The sequence below is a fragment of the Podarcis gaigeae genome, assembly GCF_964106915.1.
Source record: "Podarcis gaigeae genome assembly, chromosome: 15".
Lineage (NCBI taxonomy): Eukaryota > Metazoa > Chordata > Lepidosauria > Squamata > Lacertidae > Podarcis > Podarcis gaigeae.
This window is the reverse complement of record NC_139692.1, coordinates 37,319,609-37,335,087: the sequence shown is the minus strand read 5'-3', so window position 1 is coordinate 37,335,087 and position 15,479 is coordinate 37,319,609. Positions and strand designations below refer to the sequence as shown.

The window sequence follows — 15,479 nt, the reverse complement described above, 5'->3', positions numbered from 1 at the left end:
GAGAGAAAGAGAGACTGTCTTTATAGTCATTCGTAGCTCTGTTCTCCATAAATCTGGCCTAATCCTTTCCCCTACAGCTATTTAAGCTTTAAAACGTGTGATCGTTTTCAGACTGAGGGCCACACTTCCTCCTTTGCAACTTTCTGAGGGCCACATGCCAGCAGTGGACGGGGCCAGAGGCAAACGTGGGCAAACCAATGATTGCACAGTAGGCTAATTTCAGCATGCTGACACACCCCTTTCTGTCCTCCATTCAGACAAGCACGTTGCATTGTCAATGTTCAAGGATACGTTGGAGCCAGGCCGAAATCCTTGGGGAGCGAAGCAGGGCGAGTGAGAGGCATGACCCGACACTGTTTACCTTGCTGTAAATCCAGAGTCACTCCACTAAACCCAGGCGGAAGGCAGGGGGGTGGCAGGGAATGAATGGAGTCCTTTCAGCTGTGGCTGTAATTTACCCACTTACCTAGAGTAAGCCCAGTTGAATTTGATGAGACTTACTTTTAAGAGGAAACAGAAAGAATTGCATTGTACATCATTGCCGCAGGAGCATTGGATGGGGGTGGGAGGAAGGGATCTCTGCCCCAGTTCGTTCCTAATTATTTGTGGGTTTTCCTTTTTGTGGTGATTGTAAGCGAGTGAATTAGCACTGTGAGGCCGTATCTTTTTTTCTTTTTCGTTTTGGTGAATCGCAGCTGCACATTAAGGGTCCCCCCTCCTCAACCGCAACTTTGACGGTGTATGTAAAATGAAGTCTGTAATATTGGTGAAAATGGATGTGTGTTTGGGGTTTTTTTCTCTCCCCCTTTTCAAATGTATTGTAAACTTTGTACAGTAAATATATTATAAATATATATATAAATATATAAATATATTTTCTATCAACTTGAGTTTGGTCTTCCAGAATGGCTATTAATTTAATTTTAAAAGAAATGGTTAGTATTAACAGAGAGCTCTGAGTTTAGTCTGTGCAACTGTTTAAAAAGAGAGAGAGAGAAAGAAAGAAAAGAAGTACATTCTATGCTAATGAAATTCTGGATATTTTAGAGTTCTTTTACGTGAATAAAACTTTGCTCTGGATGAAACACCTGAAGTTGTGTGGTTGTGTATGTGTGTGCTGTTTTTTTAAAAAATATTGTCCGCCTGTTATCTATTCTGGTTTTGAAAATAAAAAAGAAATGTCCTCAAGGGTCATCTTGAACAGCCTCAAATCTGCTACTGCAGCATCTCTTTTTGGTGGCTACTTGGGCTTTGCTTAAAATCCTGTAACGAGGTCTCACTACTTTCCAAGGTGACCTGTTTCACTGTCAAACAGCCCATTTTTTATGCCCCCTCCAATGTTGTTGGACTCCTCTTCCCTGTCCACTGAGCTTTCTTGGGATCATGATTGCTTAGAGCAGGGGTCAGCAAACTTTTTCAGCAGGGGGCTGGTCCACTGTCCCTCAGACCTTGTGGGGGGCCGGACTATATTTTGAAAAAGAAAGAAAGAATGAACTCCTATGCCCCACAAATAACCCAGAGATGCATTTTAAATAAAAAGGACACATTCTACTCATGTAAAAACACGCTGATTCCCAGACTGTCCGCGGGCTGGATTGAGAAGGCAATTGGGCCGGATCCAGCCCCTGGGCCTTAGTTTGCCTACCCATGGCTTAGTGATCCAGCAGGATAGGGAAAACACTCTTCCATCACTTTCAGAGCCATTCCAGTGGTTCACTGGAAACTCTTGTGAGCTGTAAAAAGAACACCCTGCAGTGACTCATCAAGCCTTGTGCAAGGAAAACTGGCATTTAAAGTTTTGCTGCTTTTAAATAAAAACTCCAAACTGCTGGCAAACCGTATCAAGCAGAGTCAATAACAGAAGAGTGCTGCTTCTCAAGGACACAATGGGCACTTACAGGTCAAAGAAAAGAAGTGCATTTTATATGTATTCAACTTTGTACATTTCAACCCCCCCTCTCTCCCTGGTGCAATTAATGCCTATTCAAATAAACCACTTACCACAACTTTTATGAGGCTCATAAACAGATTCTAAATAAACCCATTGAGCTGGAAGAGGTGCAAAGAGCCATTAAAAATCTAAAAGGCTCTAAGGCACTGGGCATTGACTGGCTTACAGGGTGTTCCACAAACAATTTAGCAATGTGTTATGTACACACTTAATGGCACTATTTAATGAAATCCTAGATGGGAATAACAGTGCTCCCCAAAATGGGGAAACCTGATTTAGTGTAATGTGGCGCTGTGGGTTAAACCACAGAGCCTAGGACTTGCCAATCAGAAGGTCTGTGGTTCGAATCCCCGTGACGGGGTGAGCTCCCGTTGCTCGGTCCCTGCTCCTGCCAACCTAGCAGTTCAAAAGCACGTCAAAGTGCAAGTAGATAAATAAGTACCGCTCTGGTGGGAAGGTAAACGGTGTTTCCGTGTGCTGCTCTGGTTCTCCAGAAGCGGCTTAGTCATGCTGGCCACATGACCCGGAAGCTGTACGCCAGCTCCCTCAGCCAATAAAGCGAGATGAGCGCCGCAATCCCAGAGTCGGCCACGACTGGACTTAATGGTCAGGGGTCCCTTTACCTTTACCTTACTGCCCAATTAGCCTAAGTTTGGAAAGCTCTTTGTTACACAATTTAGCAAAAATAAATGCATCTTCGAGCAGTAGCCTTGCTGGATGTCTACAAAGCCTTTGATAGGCTGAGCTGACCTTTTGTAAAGTGGATTCGTGATATAGAGTTGGACAACCCAGAATCAAGGGCATGGCTCTCTTTACCTATTTCTCCAAGATTGCTCATGGGGGTTGAAAAGTCCTTTCCTGCTTAACACATTGAAGGTGTGGTGCAGCAGATGTGAAAAACTTCCAGCACCAATTTCACTGCTGGTCCCTATTCAGTATCACCCATTCTGGGAAGCGTGGGAGACTCTTGACCAGGTGGGTTGGGAGCATGCAGGCCTAAGCAGTGTGGTTTTTTCAGCCAGAGTTCAGTTCTGGCATCTCTGAGGTGAGTGCTATTGCAGGCCGGTGCTCCCCCACCCGCTTCTTGCCTTTATGCACTTTGGAGAAGCCCAAAATGATCATTTCAAGTCAAAACAAAAGCTGTCCAGTGTGTGCGCGTCTACACTTTTTTTTTTAGATCTATGATTTCACCTAGCTCTTAGCCGCAATTGGTCATGCCTCTACCATTGCACAAACATACACTTGTCTGTGCCCTTCCATGCTGCCCTAGCCATCTGCCTGAATCTAAGTGAACAAAGTATGACTATTTTCCACCTTCCCATTTCGACTCTCTGGCACCCTATCTGCATAACTTAGCAATTCTAAAATATAGACGCACTTTTACTCTTGCAAGATTGAATGTATTGCCCTCGGCTTTACTTGAGGGACGATTCCAACAGATTCCACACAAAAAACGCTTATGTCCCTGTGGAGGTGGCAGTCCCGAATAGGTGGCGCATGCCCTTCTGGCTTGCACTCTTTATAAAAAGACTTGAGGAAGGAGATTATCACCCCTCTTTTATTGTCCATTCCAGGTCGCCCAACCACTGCCACAGTGCCCTTTCTCTTGGCAGATCAAGATGAGCAGGTGACAGCAAAGGTTGCAAGGTTTTTAGCTTGGGCAATCAGAATAAGATCCACTATTTGACTATTGATTCAAAAACCTAAAATGTATTTTATATAATTGACTTTTTATTTCTGTTCTTTGTATTTCATATTGTTGTTTTATTGCTATGACCGACAGCTGACGCAAATAAAGATTCATTCATTCATTCATTCAATTCACTGCCCTAGCCATCTGCCTGAATCTAAGAGAACGGGGATTGGAGATGCATTTATTTGACCTGCATCAGAACCAGGGTTAACCCCCAAACCAGCTAGGGAGACAACTTGCTGTAGTTTTTTGCACCACAGGCGGTGAATGCAAGTGTTATAAAACCAGCATCTGTTCAGGGCTGCCCCAAATCACCCAGAGACTTACTGTAACAACTTCATGGTGAATTCTGCCACCTTAAGCACTGGGCTTTACGGAAAGATCAGCTTATGGGCGTTAGGGGACGCAGGTGGCGCTGTGGGTTAAAGCCTCAGCGCCTAGGACTTGCCGATCGAAAGGTCGGCGGTTCGAATCCCTGCGGCGGGGTGCGCTCCCGCTGCTCGGTCCCAGCGCCTGCCAACCTAGCAGTTCGAAAGCACCTCCGGGTGCAAGTAGATAAATAGGGACCGCTTACCAGCGGGAAGGTAAACGGCGTTTCCGTGTGCGGCTCTGGCTCGCCAGAGCAGCGATGTCACGCTGGCCACGTGACCCGGAAGTGTCTCCGGACAGCGCTGGCCCCTGGCCTCTTGAGTGAGATGGGCGCACAACCCCAGAGTCTGTCAAGACTGGCCCGTACGGGCAGGGGTACCTTTACCTTTACCTTACAGCTTATGGGCAAGATTTCTGGTTTAAATTGGTCCTGGTTTTATTTTAATCAGTTCTATTTTTTCTTGTTAACACCATTTGTTAGTTCTCAAGGTGATAGAAAATTGTCTGCTCTGGAACAGATAATAGCTAATGTTTCCACTTTCTCTAAGGGTTTGGTATCTATCATACACAAGGTGTTAATTGAAACTGAATTTGGCACCCTCACAGCCACGAAAACCCCATGGGGAGCCCAGCTAAGAGAAGCATCACTGAAATTACTGCATCTCTCGCCTGCTCGAATGACATACATAATACCGGGTACCTCAGACGCTTGCTTGAAAGGATGTGGGGACGCTTGGTCAGTCATATTGACATTGGCTGAAAACTGACATGTCAGAGAAACCAGTAGGAGAACACTTCAATCTCCCAGGACATTCTATACACGATCTCAAAGTAGTTGTCATATTACAAAAGAATTTCAGAAATAGACTGGAAAGAGAAGTTGCTGAATTACAACCTATTACCAAACTTAAAACCATGGAGAGACCTGGTCTGAATAGAGACATTGGATTCTTATCTCATTATGCATGATAAAGCTATTTTGGGCCATCACATCCCTTGCTTTTTCCTGTAAGACCAATTGCAGTCGTTAACAGTTGTCAATAGGTCTACCACACCTATCAGCCAATCACCCATTCCCACCACCCTTCTGAGTAATATCCCTCCCCACCCTCTCACTATATATAAGGGTCTGGTGATTGTAACTTAAAAGGTAAAGGTAAAGGGACCCCTGACCATTAGGTCCAGTCATAGCCGACTCTGGCGTTGTGGCGCTCATCTTGCTTTATTGGCCGAAATTCGCACTGAAAGCCTAATGGGTGTGATAGATTGCTGCAGATATGCAGACAACTGAATTTCAAATTGGCAAAAATGAGAACCTCAAATTGACAGATTTGCCTTTCCCCTGTGAAAGCAACACCAGGGTTAATAAAGTGCCAACTTGTGCTTTTTGTGAGCTGCTGGTGCCATCTGGTGGCTGCTCCTCAGTGGCACACCTAGTCCATTTTTGCCTGTCAATATCTCTCCCTGAGCCACCAAACTCCCAGTTTCTCCTGGGAAGCTATTAGAGAAATCATCCTGGACAAGTGTTAGCTTGGGTTTCACTCCTAACATGTACAGGCCTGGTTTAGCCAAGCAGCAGGTGGTGGTGGTAGAGTCCTGGGCAACATTAGAAATTTGCCGGGCGCATTCACCAACCACAACTACGAGGAGATCTCTGGATGCCAAGATGGCAGTTGACGTCTCCATCTGGCTGGCCGCTCCAGCTTTCTTAAGCAGGTAAGCTGAAGAGCTCATTTATTTCATTTATATCCCACCTTTTCCTCCAAAAAGTACGTGGTGTTTATTGTAAGAAGCCAGCTAGACAAATAATACGCCAGCGTGCCAGATCACATCCACCACCAACCCCCAAAAGCACAGGTTAAGGCTGCACAACCCTAGGCCTCAAATTGGAGCCATCATACGCTTTCAGAAAAAGGCACGTGGGGCTGTCCTTCGGGTGGGGGAATGTGCTCTGCTATCAAATATCCCCTGCCCTTGGAAATATTAAAACCAGGGCTGGAGGACGGGGCAGTTAAACGAGTCCCCAAAAATCCCAAGTCCCCACCACAGCCTCAATCTAAGGCCAGGACAACGACCGTTTACATAAGCACCATACATGCATAACAGCAAAGAAGCTGAGAAAAGCAGTCTATAAAACTGCAGCAAAAAGCAGATACCAGGTACAGTGGTACCTCGGGTTACATATGCTTCAGGTTACAGACACTGCTAACCCAGAAATAGTACCTCGGGTTAAGAACTTTGCTTCAGGATGAGAACAGAAATTGTGCTCCGGTGGTGCGGCAGCAGCAAGAGGCCCCATTAGCTAAAGTGGTGCTTCAGGCTAAGAACAGTTTCAGGTTAAGAACGGACCTCCGGAACGAATTAAGTACTTAACCCGAGGTACCACTGTATTATACAGTTTCCTCTGACTGTGCCAGACATGTCCGAAGTCCAATTCAGGGGCTTAATCCAGCCCGCCGGTCGGTTTAAACTGGCCCCTGTGGCAGTTTATTTCCTGGGGTAAAATCCTAAAAAAGCCTGAACAACTTCAATCCTAAAAAAGGCTCAACAACTTCAACCCTGAAAAAAGCTCAAAAACTTCAGTCCTTAAAAAAGCATAACAACTTTGGTCGGCCCTCATGGCCCTTCATTTCATCAAATCTGGCCCTCTTTGAAAAAGGTTTGGACACCACTGGACTATGCGATATAGAAAACTGTAGAAACTTCACACATAATGACCAAAATTCAACGGTTTGGCCGATTTCCTTGGCTCCAATGGCTAATGACTCCTCTGGAAGAGGGGGGTCCAGGGCTCCCCCTGCCTCCATAATCCCTTCAGCATAAGGTCATGTACTCCTTGCCCCTCCATTAACGTGTGAACTCAGCCTCACAATAGGAGGCAGGAAGCGATCAAGGACAGCATATACTCCAGACAGAAATCCACCGGGATGGTGGATTGAATCCTGAAACTTTCAAAGGAGAAGCGCAGGAAATCCTTGCAGCTAGGGGATGTGTAAAATACCTTTATTCTTTGGGGAAGAGTGTAGTTAAAAGGTGTTGGGATCTGGGGTTATTGACAGCGCTGGCTGATGGGCTCATGTTTCTACATGCCAGGCATCCCTACTTTGTGACGTATATTTGTGATGTATCAATAATATTATTGTATTATCCGTTGTCTTTTACCATTGGCCTTTTGTAAGGGAGGGGATCCCGCTCTGTGAGTGGGAGGGGCTGTGAATATTGTGGGTGGAGTCTTGTGCATGGAGCATGCCCAGTGGCATGACCTGGTAGGGCCAATGTCCTCTTGACTCTGGAGCATGCCAAAAGCGCAGGCTGATGCCAAAAGCATGCCTCACACTTCACACAGCAAATTAAAATACACGTTTATATGTCAGGTATTTTACACCACCCCTCCAACTGAGTAATGGATGCATCAAACTGGGGTTCGTAGTTAACTCTTTAAATGTATAGTGTGTGTACAGTCCTAAACAGCATCACTGATCAGCTTCACCAGTTTTGCTCTGCTGTAGCTAAGGAACTGGTGAAGAAATAATAATAATAATAATAATAATAATAATAATAATAATAATAATAATAATTTATTCCCCGCCCATCTGGTTTGGCTTCCCCAGCCACTCTAGGTGGCTTCCCAAAAAATATTAAAATACCATAATACATCAAACATTAAAAGCTTCCCTAGACAGGGCTGCCTTCAGATGTCTTCTAAAAGTCTGGTAGTTGTTCTTCTCTTTGACATCTGGTGGGAGGGCGTTTCACAGGGCAGGTGCCACTACCGAGAAGGCCCTCTGCCTGGTTCCCTGTAACTTGGCTTCTTGCAGTGAGGGAATCGCCAGAAGGCCCTTGGCGCTGGACCTCAGCGTCCGGGCAGAACGATGGAGGTGGAGACGCTCCTTCAGGTATACTGGATGCCTCCTTTAACCTTCCTTGGCGTGGATGTGACCTTGGGCTCCTCAGTCCTGCCGGTTCATTGCATCAAATATCTCAGGAGAGCCAGCTTAGCAAGTACACAAGAGTCGGCTGAACAGGAACAATGGTTTATTTCCCTTATAAATTAAAACAGCACCACTAATTAACTAGCAAGCACACACACACAAGTAACCTGCGTTCTGTTGCTGTCAATTAAAGGTTGCATCAACAGTTCATAGCACTGGATTCTTTTTCTTGCTGCAGGGAATTTTTTTTTGGGGGGGGGGTGTTCCTGTCCCCTATGCAGATAGGGACCAGTTTCTTCACACCAGTTATCCCAGGGCAGGGCTTCCTGGTTGACCACTGCAGGTGAGGTGGGCTGCTGGCCTGATCCAGGAAGCTCCCACCCCCAATCCCTGATGTGCTTGGATTTTATTTAGCACTTTTGCCATTTGTTCTGACAGAATCCTGCTCCTGCAGAGGTGCACTTCATTCTCAGAACAACCCTATGAGGTAGACTAGGCTGAGAGAACATGACTGGGCCAAGGTCATCCTCGTGTGGTGGCTGTGCAGGGGATCTGAAGCGCTGAGCTCCTCTATCCTAGTCCAACACTCCCTGACGAAGGGAGTGGGGAAGCAAGGATCACACTCACGAGGCAGGAAATGGGTTCAAGCACTGTCATTGCTCCCCTCCCCGAGAATCCTGGGAACTGTAGTTTGTTAAGGGCGCTGAGGGATGTTGAAAGACTTCTATCCCCCACACAGAGCTACAACACCCAGAGTTCTCTGGGAAGAGTGATTGACTATTAAATTAACCTGCGGGTTGTAGCTCTGTGAGGGGGAAGAGGAGGTCTCCTAACAACTCTCAGCCCCCTTAATCAATTCCCAGCATGCTTTGGGGGGGAGCCATGGCTGATAAAAGTGGTATGAGACTGCTTTAAATCCACAGTACAGATGTGACCAGGGTTGGTTACAGTTTGCACAGTTTCATACAATTGTAGGGTTCAGCTTCTACCCAGTGGTTCCAGAAAGCTGTGACAATGGCAAACCCCCAAAAAGCTTTGCTATGGAAAAGGCAAACACCCCAAAATGCTTGAGTCAATCCAACTATGGGTGACCCCCAACCCTGTCTAACCAGCAGCTAGCCTCAGACCACAGCAAAGTGATGAGCATTGCAAAAGAAAGCCAAAGACTGGGCCTTGATCTCCATGAACAGGGCTGTCTTAAGCATATGCGGCGCCAGGATGCAAAGATCTGCCCGGCACCCCCCCCAGGTTGCCCAGTCCCAGGCGTGCTGGGGGGCGGAGCCGGGCGGCCACCTTAGCATCTTGCTGGCTCAGTTGCCCCCAAATTCGCGGCGCAGAGCCACCCGCAGCAGACGAGCTCGCCACAGCGCTCCAACCAATGGGTGGGCTTTTCCCTGGATTCAACTCTCGGGCCCCAGACTCTTGGCCTGGCGCCCCTGAGAGCCAGGTGCCCTGCACCCCTAGCACCTATGGGTAACAGACCTTGTTCCAAGCCCCGCCCCCTGAGACCCCCAGCCCAGCTGATTGGCTCCTGGGAGGGTCTGGGCTACGGTGCAGCTGGACGAGCAACCAATGAGACTGCCTCCAAGCTGCACCAAAGACATTGTCCTTTGCCTCATTGGTGCCCCGCCTCCATATGCACTTTGTTCGTTAAGTAGGAGCTGTTGATTTTGCCTGCTAATCTGCTTGCTTTCTTTTGTTTCGTTTTAAAATCTAGATTACTTTTTGTTCCCTTTTCTAAAACATGTAATGCAGGGTAAAATCAGATCACAAATCTGAGAGCCTTTGTCCAATAATAGATATTCTCTTTTTTCTCTTTTTAAAAAAAGAGCTGACTGACTAAGCTTCCAATAAAATATACACAAACTAAAAAAGGAATTTACAGAATAAATAGAATTAAATATGTAGTGTTTCGTGTTTTTGATGTTGTTGGTAAAGCTGAGATTTATGGGACAAATCTTGCTAATCGCCTCCACGTAGGCAGAGTATGGAGAGAAAGCAAAATTTGCCCCCAACCACGATGGAAAATGTGGACAAGTGTGCAAATTATGGCTAAAATTTCAGTTGAGGTTGAGGTCTCCAGTTGCTGATGTCAAGTTTCATTTCTTCCAGTTCTCTTTGGTTCTCGTGGGGAAACACAGCCCCAAATATGTCCTCGTGGTATCGCTTCTGCCTCTGTAAGAACAAATGAAATAAACCAGCAATCAGTATTATTTACCACAACATTTACTGGAGAAGGTCCCACACTTTTCAATCAATTTCCCCATCACACACACACAAAAACCATTGTTGTTTTTAAAGTGGATTTGTTGCACCAGGTAAAATAGGGATTTATTTTAATTGCACTAAACTATGTTTTTGGTATACACGTAAGAACACCAGAAGAGTTCTGTTGGATCAGATCAGGGGCCCATGAACCCAGCATCCTGTTCTCACAGTGGCCGACCAGATGCTGCAATGGGAAACCCACAAGCAGGGCCTGAGCACTTGAACCCCTCTTTGTCAAAATACTGACAGTCTGCAGGAAACACAAGCTGAATGTACTGGAAGAAGCAAAGATCACCAGCACTGAAGCAATGATTCTTCAACATCAACTTCGTTGGACTGGTCATGTTGTGTGAATGCCTGATTATCGTCTTCCAAAGCAACTACAGTGGTACCTCAGGTTAAGTACTTTATTCGTTCCGGAGGTCCGTTCTTAACCTCAAACTGTTCTTAACCTGAAGCACCACTTTAGCTAATGGGGCCTCCTGCTGCCACCGTGCCGCCGGAGCCCGATTTCTGTTCTCATCCTGAAGCAAAGTTCTTAACCTGAGGTACTATTTCTGGGTTAGCGGAGTCTGTAACCTGAAGCATATGTAACCTGAAGCGTATGTAACCTGAAGCGTATGTAACCCGAGGTACCACTGTACACTATTCCAAACTTAAAAATGGAAAGCGTGATGCTGGTGGTCAACCAAAGAGGTTGAAGCCTCTCTCAAGGCAAATCTAAAAAAAGTAGTATAAACACCGACAACTGGGAAACACTGGCCTGTGAGCGCTCCAGTTGGAGAACAGCCTTTACCAAAGGTGTCATGGGCTTTGAAGATGCTCGAACTCAGGATGAAAGGGAGAAACGTGCTAAGATGAAGGCACGCTTGGCAAACCCTCACCGTGATCAACTCCTCTCCGGAAACCTATGTCCCCACTGTGGAAGGACGTGTGGATCCAGAATTGGCCTCTACAGTCACTTTGTGTTAAGACCGTGTTCATGGAAGACAATCTTACTTGGCTACGAGTGATCGCCATAGATGAAGAAGAAAGAGATTTTCAGCGTACCTTCAGCTGAAAGCAGTAATCTTCGGCCTGCTGTTCTGTCAAGCCCAGATACTTGGCAAATATCTCCCTTAACGTCTTAGCAACTTCTCTGGCCATACGGACATCCCCACAGACGTAGAGGTGGCCCGCCTCTCTGTGCAAGAGCCTGCACACGTCAGACTCCAGCTTTTTCCGAAGAAGGTCTTGGACGTAAACCTGGAGCGAGAAGAACAAACCCGTATGTTATTATTCAGCTCCATTGTTAATGTTGTTGTTTAGCCGTTTAGTCGTGTCCGACTCTTCGTGACCCCCTTAACCAGAGCACGCCAGGCACTCCTGTCTTCCACTGCCTCCTGCAGTTTGGTCAAATTCATGTTGGTAGCTTTGAGAACACTGTCCAACCATCTTGTCCTCTGCCGTCCCCTTCTCCTTGTGCCCTCCATCTTTCCCAGCATCAGGGTCTTTTCCAGGGAGTCTTCTCTTCTCATGAGGTGGCCAAAGTATTGGAGCCTCAGCTTCACGATCTGTCCTTCCAGTGAGCACTCAGGGCTGATTTCCTTAAGAATGGATAAGTTTGATCTTCTTGCAGTCCATGGGACTCTCAAGAGACGTTTTAAATTAGGGCTGCAACATTTAACACAGTGTTGTGTACTTGGACTGACAGCTGCTCTCCAAGGTCTCAGGCAGAACGAAGGCTTTCCCATCGCCTGTGGCCCATTTTGGGGTGCAAAAGGGTCACTTATTTAATTTGTTATAAATGTCCTGGACCGCTGGTCTTCAGCTGGTGGGTCTGGACCCTCTGGTGCAGCCCCCCCCCAACTCAGCCATCCAGATGTTTTTGGGACTACAGTTCCCATCATCCCTGACTACTGGTCCTGTTAGCTAGGGATGATGGGAGTTGTAGTCCCAAAACATCTGGAGGGCTGAGTTTGGGGATGCCTGCTCTAGTGATTTGTGGCCTGACCCAAGGTGGATCGCAACAGGAGCAAGACCGCCATGCAAATATGGAAAAGGTTAAGAAATGCATGTTTGGGTTAAAGGTGGGTCCTTCAAGATAAGATGAGACTTACTTTGGGATAGCCAGGCTCCCTGGAGTAAGCTGTGTAGACCTCTTGAAGGATCCCTTTCCTTTTCATTTCTTCCATTTCGTCTTTGTAGAGGTGATCCAGGCTGGCGTGTCGGCAGCCGAATAACAGGATCATACTCCTCCCTTTGATCCCTAGAATCAGAAGCCTCCAAATCAGTTTTCAAGCATGGGTTGGGGGGGGGGCGTGCGAACAGATCTCCTTCTGTCCCAATTTAATTCATGCCTATTTGGGATGCCTAGTTCTCCCTGAGGTGACTGGCCCTTTGTGCAATCGATGCACCCCCCCCCACACACGTAGAAAATTAGTGTGTCAGGAACTAGAGTCCCTGAAATGCTAGCTTTCTAAGTTTGGTGTTTTGGGGCAGGTGAGCATTGTTTTTTTAAATTTATTTTGCAAGGAAGGGCCAGCAGAAATTGAGGTTTCAGGGTGAAAATTCAGTGCCCATCCCTGAAGCATTATAAGAAGGAAACAAAGAAACGAGAAACATGATAGCAAAGAAAAAAGAAACAGAAAGGCAATGGCCATCATCTGAGGCACTTCTTGGTGTGCCTTCTTCAAGAGAGGCCCAGAGGGTGGCAACACCAAAATTGGCCTTTTCTGTGGTGGCTCCCTGTCTGTGGAATGTTCTACCCAGGGAGGCTCACCTGGCACCTTCATTAGACATCTTATATTTTAGGCACCAGACAAAAATATTTCTCTATAACCAGGCCTTTGGCATTTACCCATCTGTGGCCTTTTAGAAGTAGGTGGGATGGTCTTAATGTATCCCCCCCCCCTTGGTTTTAATGTATCTATGTGGGGGTTTGTCTGTCTGTCTGGTTGTACGTGGCTTTGGGTTGCCTTGGGTAAATATAAAGTGATCAACAAATCTAATAAATAAATAAATATTTTTATTTACTTTTTAAGGGTGGAAATATTATTGCTTTCATTTATAAATTGCTTCTCATGAGCCTCCTGAAGTGATTTTACAATATAATGCATATAAAATAATGTACAAAAACTGTTGTAGCATAACAAACAGCACATACATAAATTTAGTTCAAATCCAAGCCAGAGAGCAGAGGGGATAAAGATTTTTGGAAGCCACGTGGAAAGGGGAAACCCCCTTAGCTGAAAAGACAACAAAGATGGTGCCCGTCTGATATGCAGTGGCCATGAGTTCCAAAGGGTAGGTGCCACCACACAAAAGGCCAAATTCTGACATTGTGAGTAACAGGCCTCCTGATAGGAAAGTATATGCAGGAGGCCCATAGCTGCAGAACACAGTGATTGGCTGAGTATATTAAGGATGAGATGATCTTTCAGGTTTCCTGGTCCCAAGCTGTTTAGGGATTTATACACTAAAACTTGGATCCTGAAGTGTGCCTGTTTCTCATTTGCTAGCATGCTGGGAACTGTAGCTCTGTGGGAGGTTATCCAGTTCCCATAATTCTTTGGGGGGAAGTCACGTGCTTTATGTGGCCGTTAAAGGGCTGGTATGTATGCAGGCCTAACAGTTGGTGATAAATATCCCCTTTCACCTTTCTTTTCCAAATCATAGAGGCGCTGTTGCCAGAAGCTTCTGAACGGGGCGATTCCTGTGCCTGGCCCAATCAGGATGCACGGTTCGCGTGGGTCTTTTGGAAGCCGGAAGCCATCAGCACTAGACAGAAAACAACAACTGAGTAATGCTATAGCCAAATGATAATGCATATATTAATATTGTGCAGCTTGAAGCAACTGGATGCATAACAATTGACTCCTTTTGGAATAAAAACATTGTCAAGGTCCATGTTTAATTAAAGCTTTACTTGCAGAACTTTCTCCAAAACAGAACAAAAAATGGTAAATAATACATCCAAGTAATTCTGTACAAGGTCTTGTGCAGTCCAGCAGAGGCTCTGCTTTCTATAAAATATGAAATACTCCAAACAGATCTAAAACCACAAATTTCTCTCTTTACAGCCTCCATTTTGCCTGAGGAAGTGCTCCGGGAGAACTTCATTGACATCCATCTGCCACGAAGCCTGGGAACAAATGCTAAACACAACTCCCTTTGAAAATGGAGATTTGCAACCAAATACCTTTTCTATCTGATCTAAGGTTAAACACTCAGGTGTTAGCTAGCAGAAAGCAACAATGGTTAATTATCAACTCATCAAGGAGCTCAGAAACCACTTAGTATACTCCAGTGCAATTTCCCCACTTCAAAGCCTTCAGTAATACACATTTAGGCAGTCTGTATTTCAGTTACAGATAGGTAGCCGTGTTGGTCTGCCATAGTCAAAACAAAAAAAAATCCTTCCAGTAGCACCTTAAAGACCAACTAAGTTAGTTCTTGGTATGAGCTTTCGTGTGCATGCACACTTCTTCAGATACACTGAAACAGAAGTTTCCAGACCCTTCTATATAGTGAGAAGGTGGGGAGGGGTATTACTCAGAAGGGTGGTGGGAATGGGTGATTGGCAGATAGCTGTGATGAGCCTGTTGACGACTCTTAACGACTGCAATAGGTCTTACAGGAAAAAGCAAGGGGTGAGAAGGTGAAAAATGGCTTTGTCATGTATAATGAGATAAGAATCCAAGGTCTTTGTTCAGACCAGGTCTCTCCATGGTTTTAAGTTTGGTGATAAGTTGCAATTCAGCAGCTTCTCTTTCCAGTCTATTTCTGAAATTCCTTTGTAGTAAAACAGCTACTTTGAGATCTTTTATAAGATCTTGTATTTCAGTGTCAATTAAACAATTATACTTAACAAATGAGCCCCTGGTTCAAATGGTGAAGCCAGCAGATCAGTCAGAAGCTCACTCTGCATTAACTTGGAGTAGGGCCTTTAGTGTGGCTGCCCCATTCTGTGGAATAGCATTGCCACCTACTTTGTAGCATCTAACCAAGCTTTTCCTCTTCCACCAGACCTTTGGCTGATTAACATTCCACAGACTTTTAAATGTGTTTGTGGGAGTGGGGGTTATTGCTTTGTTGTCTCTTTTTTAACTATTAATTTGTGGTTTATCTTGTGAACCACCCTGAGATCTTTCGATGAAGGGTGGTATATAAATCTAATAAATCTGATAAATTAAAATAAATAAATTGTATGGGGGTGGCGTTGGTTGGTTTCGGCCAGCAAAAGCATAAAATCAAGTTAATGTGCTTTATGCAAAATCAGGATAGG

General features: G+C 45.6%; 1 protein-coding gene across 1 annotated transcript in view; it reads right to left on the bottom strand.

Annotated features, from left to right (window-relative positions):
- Positions 1-9,729: 9,729 nt before the first annotated feature.
- Positions 9,730-15,479, bottom strand: part of NOS2 (nitric oxide synthase 2) — a 34,780-nt gene continuing 29,030 nt past the window's right edge. Inside the window, exons 24-27 of the mRNA XM_083714366.1 lie at positions 13,851-13,972; positions 12,313-12,461; positions 11,264-11,458; positions 9,730-10,120 (exon numbers count right to left, since the gene is read on the bottom strand). Of these exons, the coding sequence (XP_083570492.1) occupies positions 9,998-10,120; positions 11,264-11,458; positions 12,313-12,461; positions 13,851-13,972 (589 nt within the window). The 3' untranslated portion in view covers positions 9,730-9,997. The remainder of the gene's footprint in view (positions 10,121-11,263; positions 11,459-12,312; positions 12,462-13,850; positions 13,973-15,479) is intronic.